Source organism: Mixophyes fleayi, chromosome 5, assembly GCF_038048845.1.
Source record: "Mixophyes fleayi isolate aMixFle1 chromosome 5, aMixFle1.hap1, whole genome shotgun sequence".
In the NCBI taxonomy this organism is placed as follows: domain Eukaryota; kingdom Metazoa; phylum Chordata; class Amphibia; order Anura; family Limnodynastidae; genus Mixophyes; species Mixophyes fleayi.
This window is the reverse complement of record NC_134406.1, coordinates 43,207,440-43,232,358: the sequence shown is the minus strand read 5'-3', so window position 1 is coordinate 43,232,358 and position 24,919 is coordinate 43,207,440. Positions and strand designations below refer to the sequence as shown.

The window sequence follows — 24,919 nt, the reverse complement described above, 5'->3', positions numbered from 1 at the left end:
ATGAAAATTAGATTCAGAAAACACAGATTGTTTATTAAAAATGGCCTATAGGGTATATTTACTAAACTACGGGTTTGAAAAAAATGGAGATGTTGCCTATAGCAACCAATCTAGCTGTCATTTTGTAGAATGTACTAAATAACTAAAATCTGATTGGTTGCTATAGGCAACATGTCCACTTTTTCAAATGTGCAGTTTAATAAATATACCCCATAGTGTCTCCAGACATTTTTATGAAAAAAAACAATTGTAATCCACAAGATCTTTCTGTTTTGGGAATAGAGAAATACGATACCAACATGGTACAAAAAACTGTTTTGGGGTAACATGTCATGGATTTTTAAAATACAAACTCTTCCACCGGATGGCCTTAACAAGTCAATACAATTCAATTACTGATATTTCTAGATGTATAGACGGTTTAAACATTTGTAATTAGACTTAATATCCTACTCTATTTTTTTTATTGATTCATAATCTTTTATATTTGTGTGTCTTTTTGTTATAAATTATTTCATTCGCTATAGCTCTTTGATCATATGCAGGATATGAGTATTTTTTTTAAGCATGTTTGAATTAATATGTTTAATCTATGCGACCTATAGATCTTTTTATGTATACATTTTGTTATAGATTTACTTCTCTTAGATATATATGATTTATCTATGCTTTTCATACTTTATGGAGTGTGACTTTAGGTTTATTTAAATTTTACAATTAGGATATTAGGAGACCCAATAATGAGCTATACCAGGGTTTCCCAAACCCAGTCCTCAGGGCTCCCAAACAGTGCAGGTTTTCCGGATCACATGTGACATAATTAGGACCACCTGTGGATCTGTTACAATGTGTCAGTCAGTAATGAATACACCTGTCCTCCAGCAAGGAGATATGGAAAACCTGCACTGTTAGGGAGCCCTGAGCTACACAATATATGTTGCTGGATTTGTTTCATTGGGAGAATAAGTAATGACTGATGTATTCACTTTAGAAAAAACCTGGGTCCATCTAAGCTACAAGATGTAGCCTATTAGAGGATTACTCTTTTGCTATATAGAGCAGCCCCTACTGATTTGTTCTATTGCTGTGACAAAGTCTACAAAAGGTAGACAATACGCGTTTCCTGTTTGCTTGTGTTCAGTACTGGAGGACACCAAAATCTAGAGATCCAGTTTGCTATACAGCAGAACTTTTCTCATTCGCCTATCCGGACAAATGAGCCGATGGACAACATTCACATCAGGCGGCCACCTAGTAAGTTTGAAGACGGCGCTTGTTTGTGTTGACATCAGATTGAGTGAATTTACTCTTATATAACATTAGTTCTTCAATTAACAATTTAGAACTGGTATTTTTAATGTTATTCACAATCTCACTACAAAAGTGATATAAACAAATCATTATCCAACAGGATCCGGTGGAGGAATTATTTCCTCTATAGACTTCAGAAAGTTTTTCTTCAGGATCAAGTCTGCATAGAGTATTCACACTCAAGGACTGGTGATTGTTTATTCTCAAATGCAAAATTTTAAGTTTCCCAATATCATCTAGCCCATAGTTGTGTTCTCTGGGCCTTAGATCCTGGTCTTAGTAGTATTATATCATTTTTCCAGATTGCGTCACCTCGCGGAGCGCATTGAATCTCACCCATTCTGTTCCAGCTCTGAAGTGTTTGAAAGGTCCACTACGTGTGTGCGTAACAATATCTTTCTGTATTAAACATCAGACAAATAAATACAACTTGTCATTCTTTAATCCAAATCCAAGTGATACACTGATTCATTTCTGGACATCATGCTCTCTTTATATGGCTAATCTGCTCATTGCCTATAGGCAGCATTTATATACACTTTTTTTTTTAATATTCCATAAACAAAAATATCAATACAGTAAACTTTTTTTTCCATAATGAAGATACATTTACACTTTGTAATTTAAGGCACAAGATAAATATATAATAACATGTCTAAGACTCTCTGGGTCAGGTGTACTCAGAAAGTTGATTTTGGCCACAGTGGCAATAAGCTTGAATTATATAAAAGACTAATAAAGAAGCAACAGAAAAGTCTTGTTAGATTAAGGACTGCAAACCGTCTTGAATAGCAGATTATTTATAATAGTATGATACAGGTTATATAATTTTCTATTGCAGAAATTCTTAGCACTGTTCTTCAATTGTTCAAACTATAAGAACAGTGGTGGGCAAGGTGTGGCTTTTTAGCAGGTGTTACTACAAGTCCCAGCACTACCTTGACAGCAACATGTATGATTTGCTGGGACTTGTAGTTCACCACTATCTGAAAAGAGTTTCCCTTGAAATTACTATCTTTATGATAAAGAAATTTACTTAAAATTCAAGTGCATCTCTGACACATGTAAATAAATTGTGGACACCGAAGCTACTGTGGCCAGTACAGATGGATTGACCACAATCATAATTCACTAAAGGAATGGACATTTTTGCTTATATACAGTCGCTTATTTAACAACATGCCTAAGAGGGGCACTGAAGGTTTGAGTAAAGCCACACACTTAAAAGCATTTAGAGACATAAGCATACATCTTGGCAGCCCACTGTGTACAAGGTAACATGACAAACAACTTACTAATAAAGTAGAAATATGCTAAAATATTTATAAAAAAAAATAATAAATCCATAACAAGTACTATATTTGAATTTAGGATCCAACTACAACCATCTGTTCCGCATAGGTCTATACATAAAACCAAAAAGATTGGAAGTAAAGATTGACATGGGTATGTGTGTCCAACGGAAGCCTCTAACTGTCCCTCCAACAAAGTAGCTTAAGTTTCTGATACTTAATTGCATGACTAGTGTGACATTTAAAAACTCTGGGTGGATTCAGCAATATATCATTTGGGAAATTAGGGGGGATAAGTATAAAAGGGAACAAAAATGTTTTGTGAATATTAGATGTATTTAGTTAAGCAAAATTACGGACACTAAAGAAAAAGTAAAAATGTCTTTAAAATTGCCACTAGGGACAGAGGTTCCTATTATTCTGTCATAATTTTCATTCCATTCTTTAAAATCCTGAAGATTTTTTTTTTGTTTTGTTTGAACATATGTGGAAAGCAGTACAATACCTCAATGACTGTATATAGGATAGTTGCCAACTGTCCCTAATTCTCAGGCATAGTCACAGGTTTTAAAGAGGTGTCTCTGGACATGTCCCTATGTTTCTCTACTTCTGCGTTCTAGATGCAATGCTTACCATATATTACCCTTTGAGCTGTGTATGTTAATATTTATGGAGGAGTATTTAAAATGCAATAAAAGGGTCCAGTTCAATTAGCCACGCACAAAACTGGCAGTTACTGTAATCAAAACGTACCTCATTTTTGCTCCCACCTCTATGTCCGTGTAAAAAAAAGTGAGTGGAGATCATTACCACAACATTACGTAGAAACACAATGCATGATGTGAATACAGTAACTCGCAGCTAAGTGAATAGGCCCCAATGTGTGCCATCATTAAATTTGGTTAACATGGTCATTGGTATTCTAGGGGAATACGAAGACCACACAAGATGCACTTGCTCAGCATTAGTGTCCCTGGAGATTACTTTAACAGGTTGCCAACTATGTATGCGTTACTAATAAATCTAATCAATGCAGAACTTCTAAGACAAAAAAGTTTATAAATGTTTTATGTGCCATCCAGAATCAATCGAGCAGAAATGTCGATTAAACAGGCCAACACGTTAAACAACTAAGAATACATGCGCTATTTGGATTTTTGAACTATTCCGAATTTAGAAATACTGATGAATATCAGGGTATGGGGCAAAATGGGTGCAGAACTTGAAAAGCTATTTTTCCAGATACCATACATGCTTATAGAATGAGGACACATGTTAAATTACTGGCAGGTTATATAAACAATTATTATTAGACTATGATAATGCAATGTAAGGTCATGTAGACTGAAAAGTGGGTTTTTATTATATATCCATTTTCCATAACTGCATGAATACTGACTGTATTATTATATATCCATTTTCCATAACTGCATGAATACTGACTGTATGATAGTCAATGCATTTAGCACAGTTTGTCATTGCTGATTGTATTAAACAAAACGGGTTCATGACAGACACTAGAAGGCAGTGGCCACATAAGAATTGTGGTAGAACAATATGGAATGTAGAGCTTTTTGCCTTTACATGTCTAACTTAGAACCATATTTGTTTAAGGGGCTTTCCATACTGTTGATTAAAAAAACGAAAAACAGACAGTCTTTCTAGTAATTGGCATATCTCAATTGTCTTACAAAACAAGTTCCCCAGCAGAAAAAAAAAAATTCTGCTTACTGCTCCCAAAAACATGGAACATGTTGAAAGCGATACACTGTTTGGTAATCCGTAACGGTGAGACTGATATTCTACCATCTGCACCAAGCTTGTTATCGCAACATAGAAACCGTTATTCATGTGGTCCTTTAAACAAGGAGAAACTTAAAGAAACAAGACAGAAAATTGTTCATATATTCATGGTAAATTGTGATGACAGACTTTTTATGTAAATGTTATCTAATCTCAATTTTTTTTATCTATTAGGGTACAAAACTAAAGGCAAAAGTACTGTTTTGCTTTTTTTTAAAAAAACATAAATAAAAAAATTCAATGTTTTGAATAACAAAAATGTTCAGCGGGAGACGGTGTTTGTTTACACAAAGCTGTCTGCTAAGAGTGGCCCTTGGTGCCCATTCCTCCTTCGTCCACCCTTAAAACAGCTGTCTGATAAAGAAAATAATAACAGGAATTCTACAGAGTGCAGATAGCCAGGGGACGTTTTAGAACAAACAGGAAGACTAACACTTGAAGTTCTTCAATATGCTGTGTAACCATGGTCTGTGGCTGGCAGAAGTGGGAGGGGGCATGGTGCACCAGAGATCAACCCCCCCCATCCCCCCCAGCAGGGACGGGCTGCTTACGGCTGTCCACTATGTACATGTGCTTTGCAGTCAAAGGCAAGCACATGATCCTGCCCAGCCGCTCTCATTATGTTTAAAACACAATCAGAGCAGCCGGGCAGCATCCTCTGCTTACCTTACCTTTCAGCGGTCAGACGCATGTACATAGTGTGTAGCTGCAGGCATCCAGCCCGTGCAACCAGTGAAGGAGGGGACGGCGCCCCCTCCCCCCCTAAGGATAACTCTAGATCTGCCACTGCCATAACCCCACAGCATTGCGCTGCTGCGCTTAATGATGCAATTTGCATAATTAAACCCCATGCGGGATGGTGCCTGCTCTTTTGAGAGGACTCCCTGAACTGCGGGAGCCTCCCGGACATTCTGAGAGAGTAGTCAAGTATGAAAAAATGTAGGGATATTTTAAATAAATAGTGTTAAGAGTGCCTTTAACAGCTTTATTTTCTCTGAGAGTCTATAAATAAATGGGAACTTGAGGACTGACTTATAAAGACATTACCTTTCATACAATTTCCCGTGCTATGTGGTGTTGGCAAATGGCGTTACATATATACTTCCCTATACATTTAGCTGTGCTAGTCTAAATGGAAAAAGCTAAAATGATTTCCTCCTGCACATCCACGCAGGAGGGCAGCCATTCATCAGAATTGCGCCCATCAATTCCCCAGGAACTAGCAGCATCACTGAGGCAAGATAACCCTTTGATGTTACTATAGTAAACGGATACGGATTCAGACAACAAAGTGCCTGTCTGCACTGTATGTAGGTGATGAGTATGTTTAAAGTTTTGCCTTTTGATTATTCATTTTTAAATAGAAATATGATGGTTTTCTTAGCATACTGGTATGATTGCCTGTTACAGCTGTAAATACTTATATAGAGATTTGATCATTTGTTTTCCAAGCCCTACGTTCTCTCCACAGCATGCCAGCATATTGTAATCTAGGTCATAGCATTTGCATTCCTGTAGAAGAAAGGAATTATTAGTACTTGATAATGTCATGTTGTCCTATTTATCAAAGAGATCCTCTAATACGATCTCTCGCCTACCTCAGGGAAAGAGGTTTGTCGATTGGCTAAATATATATTTCTTATATTCCATATAGCAGTAGGTTAATGTTTGTGGCCAAAATCATGATATCAATTTACCAACGACAGACTTGTGGACATAACCCAAACTCTAAAACTGGATGAAAGTGGAAATAAACCTAAGCAAATGTTTTTAATAAGTTACAAATGCCTCTGACTCTACACTTATCAACAATTAATGCTAAGGCTAATCTCCTTTACTAATTTATTCCAGAATGTTCTATTTAATACAGCACGGCACTACCCCATGTGATTGTCATGGCAGCCCCCAGTTAGCAAAAGCACAGATCGCCTAACTGATGTAAGATGATCTGAAATGACCCCATGTGATTGTCATGGCAGCCCCCAGTTAGCAAAAGCACAGATCGCCTAACTGATGTAAGATGATCTGAAATGCCTACTTATGACATTTCAACATCCTACCTCCAAACTGTACTGATTTAGGTGGGACAGTCCTGATTCTAAGGGACTCTCCTGCAGGACTGTCATCATGTGTACCCCGCTCATAGCTCACATTTGCCACTGGGGCAAACAGCAATTAATGTCTTTAAAGGGGCAGACTGGGTGTGGTCTAGCGGTTTGCATGCACTAAGCATGCCCCTAGGGGATACTGCCACACATCACGCGTGGCGGGACCATGCTGCCTTATCAAACTCTGGTATCTCACATATATGTACACATGCTTTTTACATGAACTACATATGTTTGTGTCTTTCAAATTAGATCCCATTTAAGGATTGAATTTGAGTATCCATTCTACAATTAAACCGTAACTTCTGCCTACAAACAGTGGAGGAAGCTTGTTTGTGGACTGAGCCACTATTCAGACCATCAATTCATGCGTTTACAATCAGCTTGTGATATGCCCGAGTAGTCGCTAAGTTCCTAGTGAATTCATAAGTTGTATCAGCATGAATATTGTTTAATTTCCTCAAAAATGGCTGCCTCCATTATGGACATGCGAGGGGTACACTTTAAAGATTGTTTTCAAACAGGTCACGTTTAACATGCTTGGCTTGATTTGAATACATTCAGATTCTGTGCCCCTTGCATAGCTAATTAACTTATTTTTTTCCTAACCAACTTCACTCACTTAGACGGATCAAAATGATCTGAAACTGACCCTGAAGTCTTTTTCTCCCTCAAATCACTTTACTTAAATATCAGATTAATTCTTATTGAACAACTTCCTGTTTAAACGCATGCGACAAAACCGTTTGGAGCTTAAGGTACAATGTGCGATGAGGTCCTGTAAGTAACCCATAGCAACCAAACATCACCTTTCAGCATTCTACTGTAGTCAGACTCAGGAAAGCCTTTATCTTATTGGGCTCTATGGAGTTATATGTGTTCTACATTCATTATTTCATTATTTCATTAAATGAACCTTTTAGAGGTGTGACAGCTACACCTACAAACATGACATTCCTGCAAAATTTGTACTTTGCTAATTCAAGGCAATTGGAATATAGCTATAAACCTGCTTTTGAGGGTGAACTACTTTAACAACGTTAAAATGTGTGTATAGTTAACTGTGTATTTACTGAAGGAGCTTCAGAACTATCCTATTATAGAGCTTTCTAAAGCTACAATGGCGGGGCTCATTGTTAATGTAATGTTCTTCTACTGGCTACTGAACTTGTCTTTTGTAACTTGCCTATAATACCTTCAGCATTAATAAAGCGGAAAAGCCACTAATTGATATTAATATGTCTCAAAGGCAGGACACTACCAAACTAAAATATAATAAATTGAGTGTTTATAAATAACTAAATACGTCTAACATGTCCTATTTTAATCATTTGCAGCTGGTTGCCTTGTAAGTGATGCTTTTCTAACATAGCAGACACAGACCTTCCTGTGTGGATTGGTGGTTGGCTGGGATACGAATGGCAAGCAACTCAAAGGACTACAGTCAGCTTTGTGACCTGCCTCAGATCCCATCAGGACACTGTACTAAGCTGCAGGGGAATGTCAGGTTAACACTGCACGATGCATTTTACCTTCATAGTTCATATGTGACATTTCATAGACTGCGGTCTTGGTTTAACTTACATGTTTTTGTCCACTGTGCAGTGTACTTTAATATCTGTTATAATAGTAAATTAAAGCACTAGGTAACAAATAAATATTAAGCCAACTTAGAACCTCTTTAAATATACTATATTTTTGGAATTCCCAACCCCTTTTTGATTTGATATGCAATTAAAATCAGAGATTTTAAAGTGCACAAGACCGGGGAAAAATGAATACTGGTTCAGCTCGCAATATGGCTGAGAACGCAGCATATTAGATGATTAGGAACCAGAGAGATTACGGAAGCGGTAACTGAGCAGTCTCAGTGCTGTCACTGGTTCACAGTGAACTGATAGAGCTGCACTGATGGATACTACAATGAAAATTAATATCAACATTAAAATGACTCCCTCAATGAAGTATAGCTGTACTTTCATTTCTGGTCACAGGTCAGCTTTAGAGAGAAGATCCAGCATACCAGCCAATCACGGGCGTCTCTAGGGTATGGTAACAAGGCAATGTTAACATCTGAGCTATCAGTATTTCAGCTGTACATAGCCCCTGTATGACTAACCGAATGAAAAGTAGATCTTCAGAAATTACTTGTACATAGAAACAGTAGAACATACAAACTTGTAATCTCTAGAGATAAAAGGATCAGCAATTCAAAACAATAGCGTTTATACTAATCTTTTTGTTCAAGAAGTTAGTATTGCTAGGCCTTCTAAAACCGAATAATAATAGCCAAAAATCCAAATCAATACTGAACCAAAAAAACCAAATACAAAATATAACAGTACATATTTACATGGCGCACATTGGTGAAATACAAATCTCCACCTGCGGGAAGCAAAAAACACATTTTAACCATGTTTATAAAAGGATAAACATACTTTGTATTTTAATGCAATGAAAACACCCTATTGCACATTATTAGACAAAATGTAAAGCTGCATAGCTAATTAAGCTCCATAACAGTATTTACCAAGGTCTGCAAAACAATGTAAAAATGAGTTAAAAACAAGTGAGTTGGGTAATGAAATAAGAGGATCTATTAAAAAAAAAATATATTGATAAATGTCGCAAGCACAATGCATTTATCATATGTAGTTGCTGATAAAAGGTGCTTTGTGAGGGGTCTTGATAGGCTAGTTTGAAACAGACGTCCTTGTCCCATCTTCGGTTAAATCATACCTACAGGAAAAAAATATCAGAGAGAATAAGAAAATGGATCTGTCATTTCAGATAAAAGCCACTTTATATAGTGTCTTGTGCAGGGGTGTATTTATTGCGACAGGAGGGGTGGGGGTTTGTCAAAGCTTTATATTTATTAGGTTAACTGGATAATTTAAAAGCTAATTCCAAGAAAAAAATAAAAATAAATTAACAAATCTATGGTGCCTTCTGCTCATCTCTGATGATGCCCCTATTTCCATCACCTCTTTGTATTCAAAGCGCCAGGCTCTAAATTCTAACTGTAGCAGATGGAGTTTATCAATGAAAATGATTGAACAATCTTTAGCTGCAGAAGTTTACATTCAAACTCCAGGAGGTGAATCTCGGTGGGGAACATGTGAGTATAGGCATCCCCATTAGTTCCTGGGCTTGGGAACACTACAGTTATGCTGGTTTGAAGGAGTGGAATTTGTTCCCAAAAAACACCTTTTTTATGGCGTTATCCTTTTAAACAAGTGTAAATAATTAAGTAACTGATTTTGGATGTCTGTCGTCATTATATGAAGAGATCCACACGTGGTACTAATTATTGTAACTGTTATGCTGTGAGGATATCTGATAAAACATATAACATTAGCGGGACCTGGGGGTAAATGTATCAAGCTGAGAGTTTTTCTGCGGGTTTGAAAAACCAATCAGATTTTAGCTATCATTTATTTAGTACATTCCACAAAATGACAGCTAGAATCTTATTGGTTGCTATAGGCAACATCTCCACTTTTCAAACCCGCCGGAAAACTCTCAGCTTAATACATTTACCCCCTGGAGTGTCTTATTTTTACAGATGGTCAGAATTCAATAAATCAGTTATTTCTCTGAATATGTGACATGGAAGATGTCATAAAGCATTCTAATTTGGGCTTAATATACATACATCCCTAAGACCCCAATGTAATATGCCGCCTCATAGCTAAAACTATATTGAAAGAAATCTAGAATATTTGCCAGGCTTTCCAAATAATTATGTTTTAACAAAAAAAAAATTCCGACATGGTGGTGGTACCTTTTATAGTTTAATGAGCCTTCAACAACATATATTTTAAAAAGTACATCAGTGATGTTCCCGATTTGCTATAAAGTGATAGGGTGTATTCTCAGAAATATTCTGGCTGCCTCTAATGTGAGCAAGGAACAGATGAAAGAGCCTCTCAATAAGACTGCAAGATGGAGCAATATGAAGAAAGCAGCTGGCAGTCATTTGGAAGACAGATGTTTATTTGCCATTGAAGAAGTAATATTTAGAATGGAACACTCTGCTTTGTTCATAGTTATATTGGAACACAATGAGGTAGGGAAGTGGTTGTGTTGTGTTCTATTCTACCCTTAATGTACATGTTTGTGCCCTATATGAGAGGAGTTCCTTCTTACCATTGCGTCCATCCTTTGGTAATTTCTTCTGAGTTTAGGTCCAGCAACAACTGTTAAATCAATGGAAATAAGTCATTAAAGTTTTTTCTAGATTTTACAGCTTTTTAGGTATGTTCAATAAAAACACAATATGTGCGATCAGTGCATCCAAGGTTCATCAATGTCATGATATAGGGGATTTAGAAATGAGAACATAATTTGGGGGCCGGAGATGTAGCTTATCTAGACTTTAATAAGGCTTCTGACACTGTCCCACATTGCAAGATGTTAAATAAACTAGAAAGCTTGGGATTGGATTGTAAGAAGGTTGAATGGATAAGATCTTGGCTGCAGGATAGAAAACAGTTATAATAAATGGAGTGCATTCACAGGAGGGAAAGGTTACCAGTGGAGTACCCCAAGGAGCTGTACTTGGACCAGTGCTTTTTAATATCTTTATTGGTGACATTGCAAATGGTACTGAAGGGAAAGTATGTCTTACTGCAGATGACACAAAGATGTGCAGCAGGGTAGACACAGCAGGAGGGTAAAACAAATGATCTATGATCTAGGTAGACTAGAGGAATGGTCAGGAGTGTGGCAAGTACAGTTTAATGCCCAAAAATGCAAAATCATACACTTGGGTCTTATAAACCCAAAGGCTAAATATAGTATTAATGGAAACTACTGAGGAGGAAAGGGATCTAGGAGTCATTATTTCATGTAATTTAAAGGCAGATAAGCAATGTAAGAAAGCAATACAGATGCTTGTTTGCACAGAGAAAGGAATCAGTGGCAGAAAGTAATAATATCACTGTATAGATCATTGGTACGGCCTCATCTAGAAGGATATAAATACATTAGATGCTGTAAAAAGAAGGGCAACTAACATGGTGCTTGGCCTACAGCACAAAGCTTACCCAGAAAGACTTAAATAACTTAATATGTATAGTTTGGAGCAGAGAAGGGAACAAGGGGAACATAATCGAACCTTTCAAATATATCAAGGGTTTTAACAAGGTACAGGAGGGAAACATTCTCCAAAGGAACAAAAGTACTAGAACACGAGGACATGCACTGCGACCGGAGGAAAGCAGATTCAGAGGAAATCTGAAGAAAAATTAGTTCACAGAAAGGATGACTGATAAGTGGAATAGCCTCCTATCAGAAGTGATTGAGGGTAATACAGCAGAGCAATTTAAACATGCTTGGGACAGACATAAGGATTCCTTACTAAGAATAAAGTATCAAATAGGGTTTGAGGTTACCATAGGTTAAAAATTGGGCAGACTAGATGGGCCACGTGGAGGTCTATTTTGTCCCTGTAAACTAAATTACCCCAAAGTGCTGTGTGTCTGTGGGTGAAACATGTGAATGGGAATGTTGGAAACTCTGGTTGACTGATGCCGGCCATCTGTAATGGTATGTGGTCATTGGCTAACCAAACCAACTTGGCCCCAAGACTGGATCCAACCAAGGTGGTTATGTGAATACCAAATATAATAATTGACTACTTAGTATGTTTATTACTGAAAAATACATAATCTAAAATATGTTATATATAAGTTACAAACTCAACCAGATGGAAGGGTGGAGACCCAATGTACTACATGGGAAGCAGGTTATACTAGTGGACAAACCCTTCCATGAATAACTACAGATAGCCAACTAGATTACAGCTAATTTAAAACAATAAATGAGTTTTTGGTGGTTAAAGTATTGTTCAAAAATCTGAGTTCCTTATATAGGAATTTTGTCAACTTTATCTTGGTGTTAAAGAATTAAAATTCAATATGAATACAATTCTTCTGTACCGAATCATCTAGCGGACTAAGGATCATGGAAGTATTTCCAGTGTTTGGAGAACAGAGCAGGAGTATCTTTTGAGCTAAGGCTGTTCATACAATCTGAATTTCAAATCCCAAACAAATGACTGACCCTATATGACTCACCTTTCCAAGCAGCCCTTTGTCTCTAGATAAGAATCCTCCACTATTCTTCACAGCGACATCTAGTGTTCTTCTCTGGAGGTCTGGCAGTGACACACTGAACTCAAAGCTGAAAATGAAAGGTATAAAAGAATGCTCTGTTTCAGTGCATTGTATGGAATAATATATCACTGAACAAACTGAACTGTAAGGGCTCGTCCACAAATGTGTTTTTGTTTTTTTTAAATAACCCTTCTCTGCATTACAAAAGAAGCACATGGGGAACCAACACCGTCCTGCAAGCATGCAATATGTTATCTCCTTTTATTAACTCCAGCACTTTGTGGCCAAAGCTAGCCTAATTTTCGGGATTTTTAATAGGTCTAATGTAAAATCTGTAGTGTGTACAAAACACTACTTGGGAGCAATAATCTGAATTTGTTATTGGGGTTTAGATGTGAGCAATAAAACCAGCGTGTAACAAAACAACCACACCGCTGTCTGACACACTGCTGGGACGTCATAAGCCAGTCAGTCAAACACCCCCATAGGTATAAAAGCTAGAACAACTGAACTGCAGTTCATAAAAGTCAGGACAATCAGGAGACAAGGTGATCATACACAGCAGCAAAAGATGGAACCTACAGACTTTGCATTTTCAAAGTACAAGGGTTTGACAGCTTTACACCCGCTTGTTGTATCAGTGGATGTGAGTAAAATTCTTCTACTACTAGTTGGATTATTTTATGTGCCCCAAACAAGTTTGGACAACATATTCTCATTACAATAAACCAAATCAAGACTGACAACCCTGAAGAAGTATCTGACTTTCTATCTTGCCGAGTCTTCCAGTACTTTACTAATGCATCCAATTCATAACTAGAATTGTAAGAGGTCACAGTAACAGTACTTAATGTTCCGAGTCTACTGTGTAGTGCTAGTAAAATGAAGAACAATGTGAGAACAAAAGGGATGACATACGTTTGATCAAATACAGGATTTAACGTCTTCTTAAACACGTGGGTTTTTCTTCTCCCAGACCTTCGTTTGTCTGGCAATAAATACATTCTTACGTATGGATCGGAGCCGTCTTCAGAGAATGCTATTAGGTTTCTACGAGTAAATACAAAAGAGAAAGTAGCTGCTTACATATTTTGGGAACACAAAATAACATTGCAATTGTGACTTTCACCTGGACAAAATATCAAGGGAGTATAACAGCAATGTAATCATAAAGTCATAGCACAAGTACCAATGGTAACAATAATGTAATAAAATGAGTGTCCTTCAAACTAAAATTCTGGCAGATTTTTAAGAGCACTTTAGCGTACATTTATATATGTCATAATGGATTTATATTTTTATTTACTTATACGTTTACTCCTTTATTTTAAAAGGATAAACAAAATATACATTATAATATATCCTCTTTTTTCGGTGGAGCTGAACAGTACTCAGATGATCTGGAGAATCGAGTCTCTTATGTGGTTGAATTTCTAACTGAAGAGGACAAATAGAACCTTCACTTATTATTCAGATAAACTGTACATTTACTCTACTACGCGGCCACGAACGGAATCACAAACTGTGACTATTTTGTTTAATGCTTACTACACTATGACTGGCGCTTTTCTTTTCTTTTGCGGTTCAGTTTGGGCATTGTACTTGAGTGCGTAAGAAAGAAGCAGCCTTACTGTATGTGTTTTATTAGTGCTTTGTTCACAAATCAGATATGTCCTTCCACATGGCATTCATAGCAGTAAACCCGTATGTAAGCGGGTGACCTTCCAGCCAATAGACCATCTCACTACTAATGTAGTAAATCAATGTCCTTTGTGTCCTGGACACAAGGGCATAGCTCCAGCACCCACAAATACAGGAGTGCCGTTTTATTTTAAGCAAACAGTAATACAGTAATATTTAAGTTGAAGCCCTTAAGAAGCAACAATTTTCAAACATATCAAAATAAAAATAAGACCTATATTTACTTTAGATAATATAACATGTGGACAAGCTATATATGCTGTCATTCAATTACTAGAATATATACTTTAATGTATACTGTAGTACCTAATTATATTTTATTATAATGCCACACGCTTAAGATAGGAATGCATACATGCTAAATTTGTCCTGTAGGAACCAGTGCCATAGATCTTAATAACATACTAAATTATAAACTAGACTCTTGTTTTCAGTAATTTAACACTGTAGTTTATAGAAATCTAAAATACAATAGTGAATGGTATGATGTTCCACACATGTAACAATTAGATACAAAGATTACAGACACAACAACAATAGTACACGTAGTGAGTGAAGTGGATATTTAAAAGGGGCGGTATGGCATACCACCGTATACATACCCACATCCACCACTGGGTATACGGATAGAACAATGTTCTCTACAGCATATTTATTTCACGGTTCGTGATTTTACCACATTCCAGAACATTAACAGTATTCCCCCCCCCCCCCCCCTCCCCTAAACCTCCTATGTTCCCATGGCTCTATTTTACACTTACCGGCAGGAATGTACCACAACCATGAGCTTATTTCTGTGAGAGCTGTGCCGAAGGGTTAGCTGGATCTGCCCGAGAGGGGATTGGCCCAAGCTCGTCCCACTGAAAACAGAATACACACTGTAGATTAGCAGCTGGTAAGTGTGCAGCTTGTATATAGTACTGACTAACGTTCCTCTGATGCAAAGATTATTAAATGCAGCTTTTAAGATGTTCCACAGCAAGCTGACACATTATTCCCTATTTTTAAGAAAAACTTATATTTCATTCTGCTACTTATTAACATAATCTATCATATTTCCCTAATATTATCACAAGAATGTCCGAGTTATGGATTCAATTTGAACCAGATATATTTTTTTGGTGCCATATTTTTAAGTCTTTGGGTTATAACTGAAATAAGGACTTTTAAGGTCTGAGTTTAATAAGGCAACAAGTCTACAGTTTTTGGAACGGTAGTATTCTTGTCAGACTTGAGAACATTTGTGATCTGCACAACTATAAATCCAGGAGGTAGAGGACTGATTCTATAATTTTATGTTATATTAATAAATGTAGCAAATTAGTAAAAGCCCTGCAGCTTGTGGATCATAACATATTCTCAATAAAGAAATGAACTTTCACCAGGTCTGGACTGTTGTTCCTCATCCAAGCATTACTTGTAGTTGTTTGAACTGTTTATACGAACACAGCGCATTTCACGCACGTTTAAAGCGCACCGTCTATTTGCTCACAATTGAATGCATTCATTTCTATCGGTAAAATAAATAGGATATCACAAGAGCCCTTTAATCGCTGGGGCACTTTTGCACAGGTGTCCAAAGCTCTCTCTCTGTGTGTCTGTCACACGGAATGTTTATAGCACTCATTATCATAGGTCTGCACTTTTACAGCTGTAATAAAAAAAAATGCTATAAAAATAACACATGGATAAACACCAACATGAAAAGCGCTCGTGTGACACCACCCTGACAGTTACATTTATAAACGGTTAAAGATTTATGAAATGCTATTTCTCCTTTTTATACCAATTACAACAGCTCAAAATAATTCTACATGGATACTATGTAGCTGGGCTCTTGTTTACTTGCGTTTCTGTAACAGATCCTATATTCTGTGACAAATCATGTTTGTGAAAGCCTAATATGGCAATATTAGCACATTAACAAAGCTGCATTATTTTATTTTCTAGTCTACGAAAGTTATAGGTGAACATAACATATTAATTTATTATACTAAATGAATATGTAACATGAACAACTGACATCACGCAAGTAACCCGGCCAAGACTTAACCAGCAGCCCGCAGCCCATTCCAGCTCTATGTTCCCACTCCCACTGAATAAGTCAAGAGCTGGGACTCCAGAATCCCACATAGCAAAGTGTTATAGCAGCAGCTGCTTCCGCATCATCTCACCCCTCACTGCAGGAAGAGGGCGATAGAGAGCAGATTAGATGAGGCGGGGGGGAGTGCAGTCAGCACAACATGATCTCCCTCCTTCCTGACAGATATCAGAAGTGCACTTTTTATTTAGGGTGTCATTATTACTTAATGTTAATTAGTAGAGGGTGATCACCAGTACTCCTACTGGATGGGAGCATGTGGGGTGAGGAGGGGTCTAAGTAACATGTGGAGAAGTCTGAATGGAATGTGGGATCTGAGGGCGTTTTGTGAGGAGTGGTCTCTCTTTGATTAAGTGTATTGTTTTAATATATTCTTGAGATTAAGGGTAGTGTGCAGCCCAAACCATTAAAATAGTCAGCAAAACAGCGAATATACACATGATTATGAGAACTTACTTTTGCAGTTGCCGCAGCCGTTGCCGGAGCTCTTGCGTGGCTATGGGCAGGGATATATCCGAGGCGATGCTTGGGGTGGGCTCTTTCATAGACAGGTGAGAAGGAGAGTATGTAAAGCTGGAACCTGAGAGGTTGGAAGCGCTTTTATGTAGCTCTGTTGGTCTCTGGGGACTAGCACTTGGGGAGCTCTCTTTCTCCTTATTTGCACTCGCTTTACTAGCATCTAATTTCGGTGTTGGTGGAAGTTTGTGTGTCTCTGATGTAGTTGGTGATGTGGTTGAAGGAGTTGGAGTTTTCCCCTTGAAAATGGACGGCCTCTTAACTTGGGATGTATACTGCTCATCAGGAGACCGCACGGGTCTATCAACATGGAGGATCTATAAGGGGAAGATACCAGTGAATGCTACAGACACCATTCTGTACAGTAATCTCCTCCTTTACACTGCTAACTTCTAGACATGCCCCTAAAGCAGCCTTACTTAAAATACATGCCCACATCTCCTCTAAATTCCTCCTCGACTTTCTATATCTTTTGGCTGTTACCAGTCTTGCAAATGGCTTCCCCAGGGTTGCCAAGGGAGACTCTCATCCAAAATTGGCCAAAGCGAATCGCTTTTCACAGTGGGGATTTTAAAACGACAGATGTTGGCCAGATAATGCTGTGGTGGGTGCTGGGCAGAAGACTACATATGCCACGCTTCACATTGATCTCCTTCAGGTGCCATTTTTATGGCTACCACAACATAGAACAATTTGTTTTAAAGGCTTCACACACACACACACTGAAGGAAATATTTCCTACATTATGTCTGTTTGAGGTAAATATAAATCAGTTAAAATAATTGTACCTTTGTAGCGCTAGAAAACAACAGCAGCTGATTAAACACATCCCTTCTCACCACCAAGGCAATACAAGGAAATGTGTAAAAGAAAAAAAAAAAAAAAGTGTCATGCATATGTGGGACTATGGTGACCTTAGTCCAGTAGTTCCCAAACTTTTGCAGTTCGCGGCACCCTTAGAGTCTCCATAATGTTTTCAAGGCACCCCTCCAAAATAATTACTGAGCAGTCCTGTTTTAGTTGGGTCAAATAATTGTAATAAGTATTTAGGTCAGGACAGAAGTACTTATTTAGTTGTATGAAAAAATTCACACTCTGCCCCCAGACACTCTGCCCTCTCACGCTGCCCCCCTCTGCCCTCTCTCACGCTGTCCCCTCTGCCCTCTCTCACGCTGTCCCCTCTGCCCTCTCTCACGCTGTCCCCCTCCTCTGGCCCGCTGCGTCCCCCTCCACTGCCCCTCTCACGCTGCGTCCCCCTCCACTGCCCCTCTCACGCTGCGTCCCCCTCCACTGCCCCTCTCACGCTGCGTCCCCCTCCACTGCCCCTCTCACGCTGCGTCCCCCTCCACTGCCCCTCTCACGCTGCGTCCCCCTCCACTGCCCCTCTCACGCTGCGTCCCCCTCCACTGTCCCACTGCCCCTCTAACGCTGTCCTCCTCCTCTGTCCCTCTCACGCTGTGTCCCCCTGGGAGCCACGGCGCACACTTTGGGAACCGCCGCCTTAGTCCATTCCATGTGCTCACTAGATGGAAAATTAGGCCACACTTGTTCAAGTGATAAAATATTTTGTACTACATCTAACCCTACATTGTTGTATCGGTCTAAAACTTACTTGCCAAATCACTGAGTGTAAAACATTAGGGTGTTGTTTTACGGCTTAACAGCAGACACAATTTTATTATTAATTGCGACAGAGCCAATGCCACATGCAGTTACAAAAAGGCTGTGTACCTTTCAGTTGGCCCAGCAATTTAGGAATGAGGGTGTTCCTAATTGGAGCACCTGTGGTCACTTGCGTTTGAAAAGACTATAAGGGAACATTTAGGAAAACTGATGCACAGAAAAAAAAGCGTTGTACCCCACAGCCACCAATCAGAGATTTGCTTTCATTATCTCAACAGCGCAAGAAAGATAACAATCCGATTGGTTACAGCGCTTTTTCCAGTTCACCTGGTGTAACATGTGAGTCAAAACACACTTAATAAATATATCTACCCTGAGTGCAATATGCATCTTGATGGTGCTGTTAGGACCAGAGTTATTTAGCTGAAACCTCTGATTCATGGCCATGTCATTACTGGTCAGCAGCTGGCTCAATGGAATTTTCAGGTTTCCCATGGAACTTTGATGATACTCATCTTTCACCTGGAGGAGAGAAGGGCACACATTACTTTTCAAAGCAATACTCCATTATATTCAGGAACACACTGCTGTCACCACAATATCAAAAACTTTTTTTTTTTTTATTCACATATTTTTTTTGTGATTTATTTGCACAAACAAAGACAGACACACAGAAAGAAAACCATACACAAACTAACCTATTAACCCATACGGTATCCTATCATCAAAAAAACTGTGTATTGTTCCAGACAGGTAATCAACAGACATGCATTATCAATCATCTAGGCGAACAGCAATTATAAAAGCTATTGCGTGTATGCAAGGGACTAAGACATGTTACAGCAGTAATAATGTCTAACAAACCAGAGCAAAGAACAAACAACATACAACCTATACCATATAACATAGGGCGCAGGACTAGGCCAACCAGGTCATAAGAGCATATTCTGTAGTGTGATTTATACCAACAGGACCAAATCTTGTGACAAATGCTTAGCATTTCTACTCACGTACATGTAGCGTTCATAGCCCATTGTATCATTCACGAGAACTGTCCATTTATATCAACAACCTAAACATACATATTTCATACAAGTGGCAAGATATTACCAATCTACCATGAGAGTCCCCGTCTCTCTCTAATGCCCCATGCCAACAATCATTATTTATCTTGTGTACAAATAAATTTGCTTACCTCTGTACGTTAACCACTCACAAAACACACACATGTAAGCAGCAACAGACATTCACAAAAAAGCAATAGCAGTGTAAGGGGGCCTGTAAAATAAAAGACAGGGGCACAAGCAAGATGCCACATGTAAAGAGGTATGCATGTTCCACACTTATTATACGTATTATCTGCTCCAGGCGAAACAACAGGACAATCAGCAGATCTTTGTGCCTGTGGTATGGACAGGACTCAGGGGACAACTGGGACAATACCACTGTACATGGAGAAATCGCGTTAGAGAGCAGACATACCTCCACTTCAAGGTCTTGTCTTTTAGGATTGTGGATGAAGAAAGTAAATGTCTGTTCCCAAACCGGCTCAATGGTCTTTTGTTTAACCTGTCAAGCAAATCAGTTTGAAGACAAATGTAAGAATGTGTCTGTTTGCAGCTAATTGCACAGTTTTGTTTATATGGGTTATACTGTATTTTTGTTGGCAACAAGACAGAAATAGAAACGGACACAGACCATAAAATCTAAACTTTATCTAAAAAAATGTTTCTGGATTAAAGCAAAAATTTCAAATGGTGCTGCTGCTCCCACTCCTTCATATGACAGGACTAGTTGTATTGGTTGTGTTCTTTTTCCTACACAATAGTAAAATTCTAGTCAATTCCATCTATGAAGCCAATTACAAAACTACATTTATCTGTAGAACACCTAATGCCAATTAATCTATGGCTGAGCAATGGCGTGCTCTTTTCTTCCATTGTGTATCTTTAGTTAAATATAAATGTTCATACATACCATAGCTATCCGTTCATACATACCATAGTTATCCATTACCATTAGCCCAGCTATCTAGAATACATTTTATGTACACATGGATAGCATTATATTATTAGAGATTTCAATGACACATTCTTACCTTACTTTCCTGCACAGTATGACCCACAGAAAACAGTACATAGGGGTTTGGTGTGCTACCGATCTTCTTTCCCGACTACAATGGAACCGAAAGGCAAATATTATAATATACGTGGTATTGGTTACATGAGGCCGTTTCAGAAATACAAAATAGGATATGTTAATGTACACATACATAAACAAATGCATAGGTAAATATATCGTGTGCAGACATATTATCACATTTGTGAAGTACAGTACAAAGCAGTATTTTTCTGCACGGCTTTTTTTTTTTTTTTAATCCTTTGCCAAATACAGTTAACCACAGAAGCACAGATGTGGAGGCAATAGGGAAACACAGCAAGCCAGTGCAGGGTTAACATTGGGAATGAATGCAGAACGGAAATGTACATAGCTGACAAGGAGCACAATTGTACATTTTATTAAAAGAAAGAAGCAGTAAATTGGGATGAGAAAAATGAAGTTCCTGCTCTATTCTACACTGTTCCATCTAAGTGGGAATAATGCTAAGCCTTCTACAAGGAGAAAGCATCATTTATCCTAAAGAGCCCCTGTCAACTACACATTGCGGAGACGGCTACTGTGTGGGCTCGATCAATATCCAAGAGAATGCAGCACATCCATTTGCTAGGCTGGTTGACATTGGTGAGGAATGAGGCATAAATGTCCTAATTTAGAGCAATGAGGGAAATTTTGGGGAACAAATGAAATATAAAACAGTTGCTGAAGGTCTACCCCAAACATCTGTACTCTTTTGGAGTGGATGAAGGGCAGGGGGAAAAAGTAGAGGTAAACTGCCCATCAAATCGTGGCAAACGACCTCTACAGAATTGGTTTTTTTTGGCATTTTTGTATGGCAATTAAAACAACAATTTTAATAACATTTTAACCTCCACTTTCTGCTTCCCCACTGTTAGAGGATTCTAGTCTTAGAACTCAATTAAATGTTTGTTCTGTTTTCAGTGAATATAAGAATATTTCATTCTTCATACTGGACAAAAGTGGGTATCCTGCTTTGTTTAGACTCCAGTAGTACACAAAATCTGATGCATACACTTGATAAGTGCCTCATACATATATAAATGACAGGAAACCAATGCTTCCCCAGACTGACCGGTCGGAGTTTGGCTCATCTTTCATGGGAATACCATTACAATATATTATAATTTATTGTAATATCATCAACCCATCACCTACCCACACTGGGGTGGCTGCCTTTTGCTGGCTGAACCAATATTTAGCCAACCAATACACTAGGGACTAGTGACATCACAGAGGCATGAAGCAAAGAGTGTCACACTGGAAAGGCAGCCACTTGTAGGCTGGACCAATATTCTGTCACTAGTGAATGTTGGTTCAGCTCACACCATGGCTGCCTTCTGGATCTAGGTGACAGGTCATGCTGAATATGAATGATTTATACTTTCCTATAAACCATATTATTTTTATTAAAAAAAATAGCTGGCTTTATTCTATCTTATGTCTGAAAGGTTTTAACTGTAATTATTACCTTTTTAGCTTTGTCAACAGCAGCCTTCTTCATGCCATCCCGGTTAATTTCTAATGGATTATTCTTATCACAGGGAAAAATGAACACACGTAGGGTTAATAAAACCATGCTATGATGTTGCTCTAGGAGGTTAACCACAGGACACGGGACACACAACAAATGGAACTAAAGAACAGACATAACACAATACACAGCACAGACGAGGAGATATGAATGCCACAAACACAGCAGTAGCACCCTGAAGAAATGATTGTAACTCTGTTCAGGTCACTTTTTAAGGTACAACAGGGAGAGTATGTCTAACATATCTAAAGCACGGTTTCATGTGGTGGAGAGCTGAGACACATTCCCATTCTACAGGACCACTGTGTATTCAAGGTTTTGCAGTCATTGCTTGGAAGAAACAGACTATTAATTTACCGGTAAAAATGTGTAAGATACCAAACAATGCAACATACCATGACAATGTAATATTGTTATAACCCTGCATCCAAATAGACTACTTCACCCGTCCTTACTGGCAATCTGGAACTGTTCAGCTGACCTCCAAAGAAACACCCTGTCTATGCTCACATTAAATGCATACTGGGACAATGTATATTGTATTATACTTATTGACGATCACAAAACCTGAAAAGATTAATTAGAAAAATGAGGTGGTATAGTTAGCGGCCAATGTTTAGCTTAAGATAATTAAAACGTCACATTATCAGATATAGCTATAAATAAATTAGAACCAGGGCACAAATCATTGTTTGATGGGGTCCATCCCAAATGCTCTATATTTCCTGAAACAGGCAATGCTCACTAAACTGTTTACATGTAGCAGAAGTGTCTACATCTTCATTTATTATAAACCACTCAACGCCAACTCCATTGTTTTACTAATTGACTGTTTCTCATCCACTCTACTCCTCCCTACAGAGTAAGAAACATAGCTCATCAATATTTAGTGATAGAAAGAACCAACATTCCCTCTTCATTTCTCTCATCATTCTTGCTCCATAAACTGTTCACTGTGAAATAGTTACAGCCTGTATTCTATGATGAACTGTAAAAATCGCATAAAATAATATTGACTAAGAGAGATGTCCTTTAATTTTAATTGCATATAAAGCTAGGGGTTAAATGTAGCCTCCTTTCCAGGAGCCAGGGCAAGTCGGAGGTTCTCATATCTATATTGCAACATATGAATTATAATCATATTTCAAATTAATTTGATTTGATTTTATCAGGAACAGTGTTGAGGACATGCTGAAAAACATGCACTGTAAGACACATGCATGTTTATTGCAGCACTCTGCAGCCACCATGAAGAAACTCACAAACAAACTTCTATACAGGGAAGAGGTGTTCTCACAAAAGATCAGTCCAGAAGCTTTCCTCTCTTTTAAGTAGCCACAACCCAAATTCCCCTCGTAGATGCTCTTGGCAGATGAGAATGAGCAAAGGAAGCAAAGAATGACCAAAGCGGAACAAAACGTAAAATAGAATAATAATAAAATAAGCATATGAGCAAACAAATACGTTTAATACGGAAGCTCTGATCAAAATAATGAAATTAGCAGAATACAAACAAATAATGTGATGTGAATTTTTGGAAAAAGAAAACGTCTCGGAGGTGGAAAAATTTTGAATGATTCCAAATGATGGAGAAATAAATAAAGATATTGATATAACATGGTGATTGAAAGCAGATTATGAATAATGGAGAGGAAAAGGGCAGCTTCATTGAAAATCAAACAGAATTTTCTGTAAATTTTGGTATCTCATTTTTCATGCATTTCATAGGTTGGCTGTAATATGTTGGGTCTCAAAGACCTTTCCTGGACAAGTGTATATACTACTACTGGTTGGTTATAATGTATATATTGTATACATCGGGTATATGACCACTGTGGCTGCAAGAGAGTGAAGACCATTGAGACTCACAACCCCATCGAATGTTATCCGCCATACAATATTTAAGAAAACCAATTACCTAAGGTTGTGAGCTGATCCCACCGAGACCTTGGTTTAAGAAGAGAAAGTCCACCCTATCCTCTCACATAGAGACCTCTTAGTAAGGTATATGAGAGACATGGACCTGCACCCACTCTCCCTGCCCTGTGAGCTCACAGAGATAGTGTCCAGTGTGATATCCGTGTCAGGAACCTGCTGGGATTAAAACGTATCTCCCTGGATACATAGATCCGCCAAGTCACATACTACAGAGATCACAGTAACTTCTTCTCAGGTGTAGCAGGCACCCGCTTGTGGCCTGAAACAATCGGCCAACACCAGACCCTCGTTACCTAGAAAACGCGCCTTCTCTTCATTGTTGAAGTTACCTGGTCCCTGTTGAAATGTTATTGTCTTGTTCTTGGTGACTGCAGACTCCTTTGCAACTGGTTTATGGCTGCTGACCTAGTCTCTCGTTTCAGCCGTGTTGATCTCTCATTGGGCAGCAGAATTCTTTGACTCTTCTCAGTTTGCTGCCTGTCCTGACCTTGGCCTGTGTATCCTTCTTTGCCCCTATGCTGCCTGCTCTGCAGTCATGTTACTACACCTTGCTCTGTCTCCATCTTCAGGTGCAGAGGTGTGGGGTGGTGTAATGCAAGAAAGCCTATTGTCTTCTTTATTGGCTCCCTATGTAGTTGTATTAAGTTCTCAGTATGCTGTCCTCTTGCTGTATATGCCTCCTGATCATGCTGCCTATGTGGGAATCTCAATAATCAGGCTCTCTACCAACTAGCTCA

General features: G+C 38.3%; 1 protein-coding gene across 2 annotated transcripts in view; it reads right to left on the bottom strand.

The window, feature by feature from the left end:
* Nucleotides 1–1,735: 1,735 nt before the first annotated feature.
* The window catches only part of ESYT2 (extended synaptotagmin 2), a 91,017-nt gene continuing 67,833 nt past the window's right edge, over nucleotides 1,736–24,919 (bottom strand). The window contains exons 14-23 of one of the 2 annotated variants that reach the window (XM_075212109.1): nucleotides 22,182–22,244; nucleotides 20,673–20,747; nucleotides 20,057–20,143; nucleotides 18,947–19,096; nucleotides 16,892–17,268; nucleotides 15,096–15,194; nucleotides 13,552–13,683; nucleotides 12,595–12,700; nucleotides 10,664–10,713; nucleotides 1,736–9,253 (exon numbers count right to left, since the gene is read on the bottom strand). In XM_075212109.1, coding sequence (XP_075068210.1) covers nucleotides 9,208–9,253; nucleotides 10,664–10,713; nucleotides 12,595–12,700; nucleotides 13,552–13,683; nucleotides 15,096–15,194; nucleotides 16,892–17,268; nucleotides 18,947–19,096; nucleotides 20,057–20,143; nucleotides 20,673–20,747; nucleotides 22,182–22,244 — 1,185 coding nt within the window. In that variant the 3' untranslated portion in view covers nucleotides 1,736–9,207. The remainder of the gene's footprint in view (nucleotides 9,254–10,663; nucleotides 10,714–12,594; nucleotides 12,701–13,551; nucleotides 13,684–15,095; nucleotides 15,195–16,891; nucleotides 17,269–18,946; nucleotides 19,097–20,056; nucleotides 20,144–20,672; nucleotides 20,748–22,181; nucleotides 22,245–24,919) is intronic. The other variant, XM_075212110.1, reaches the window with a different exon arrangement.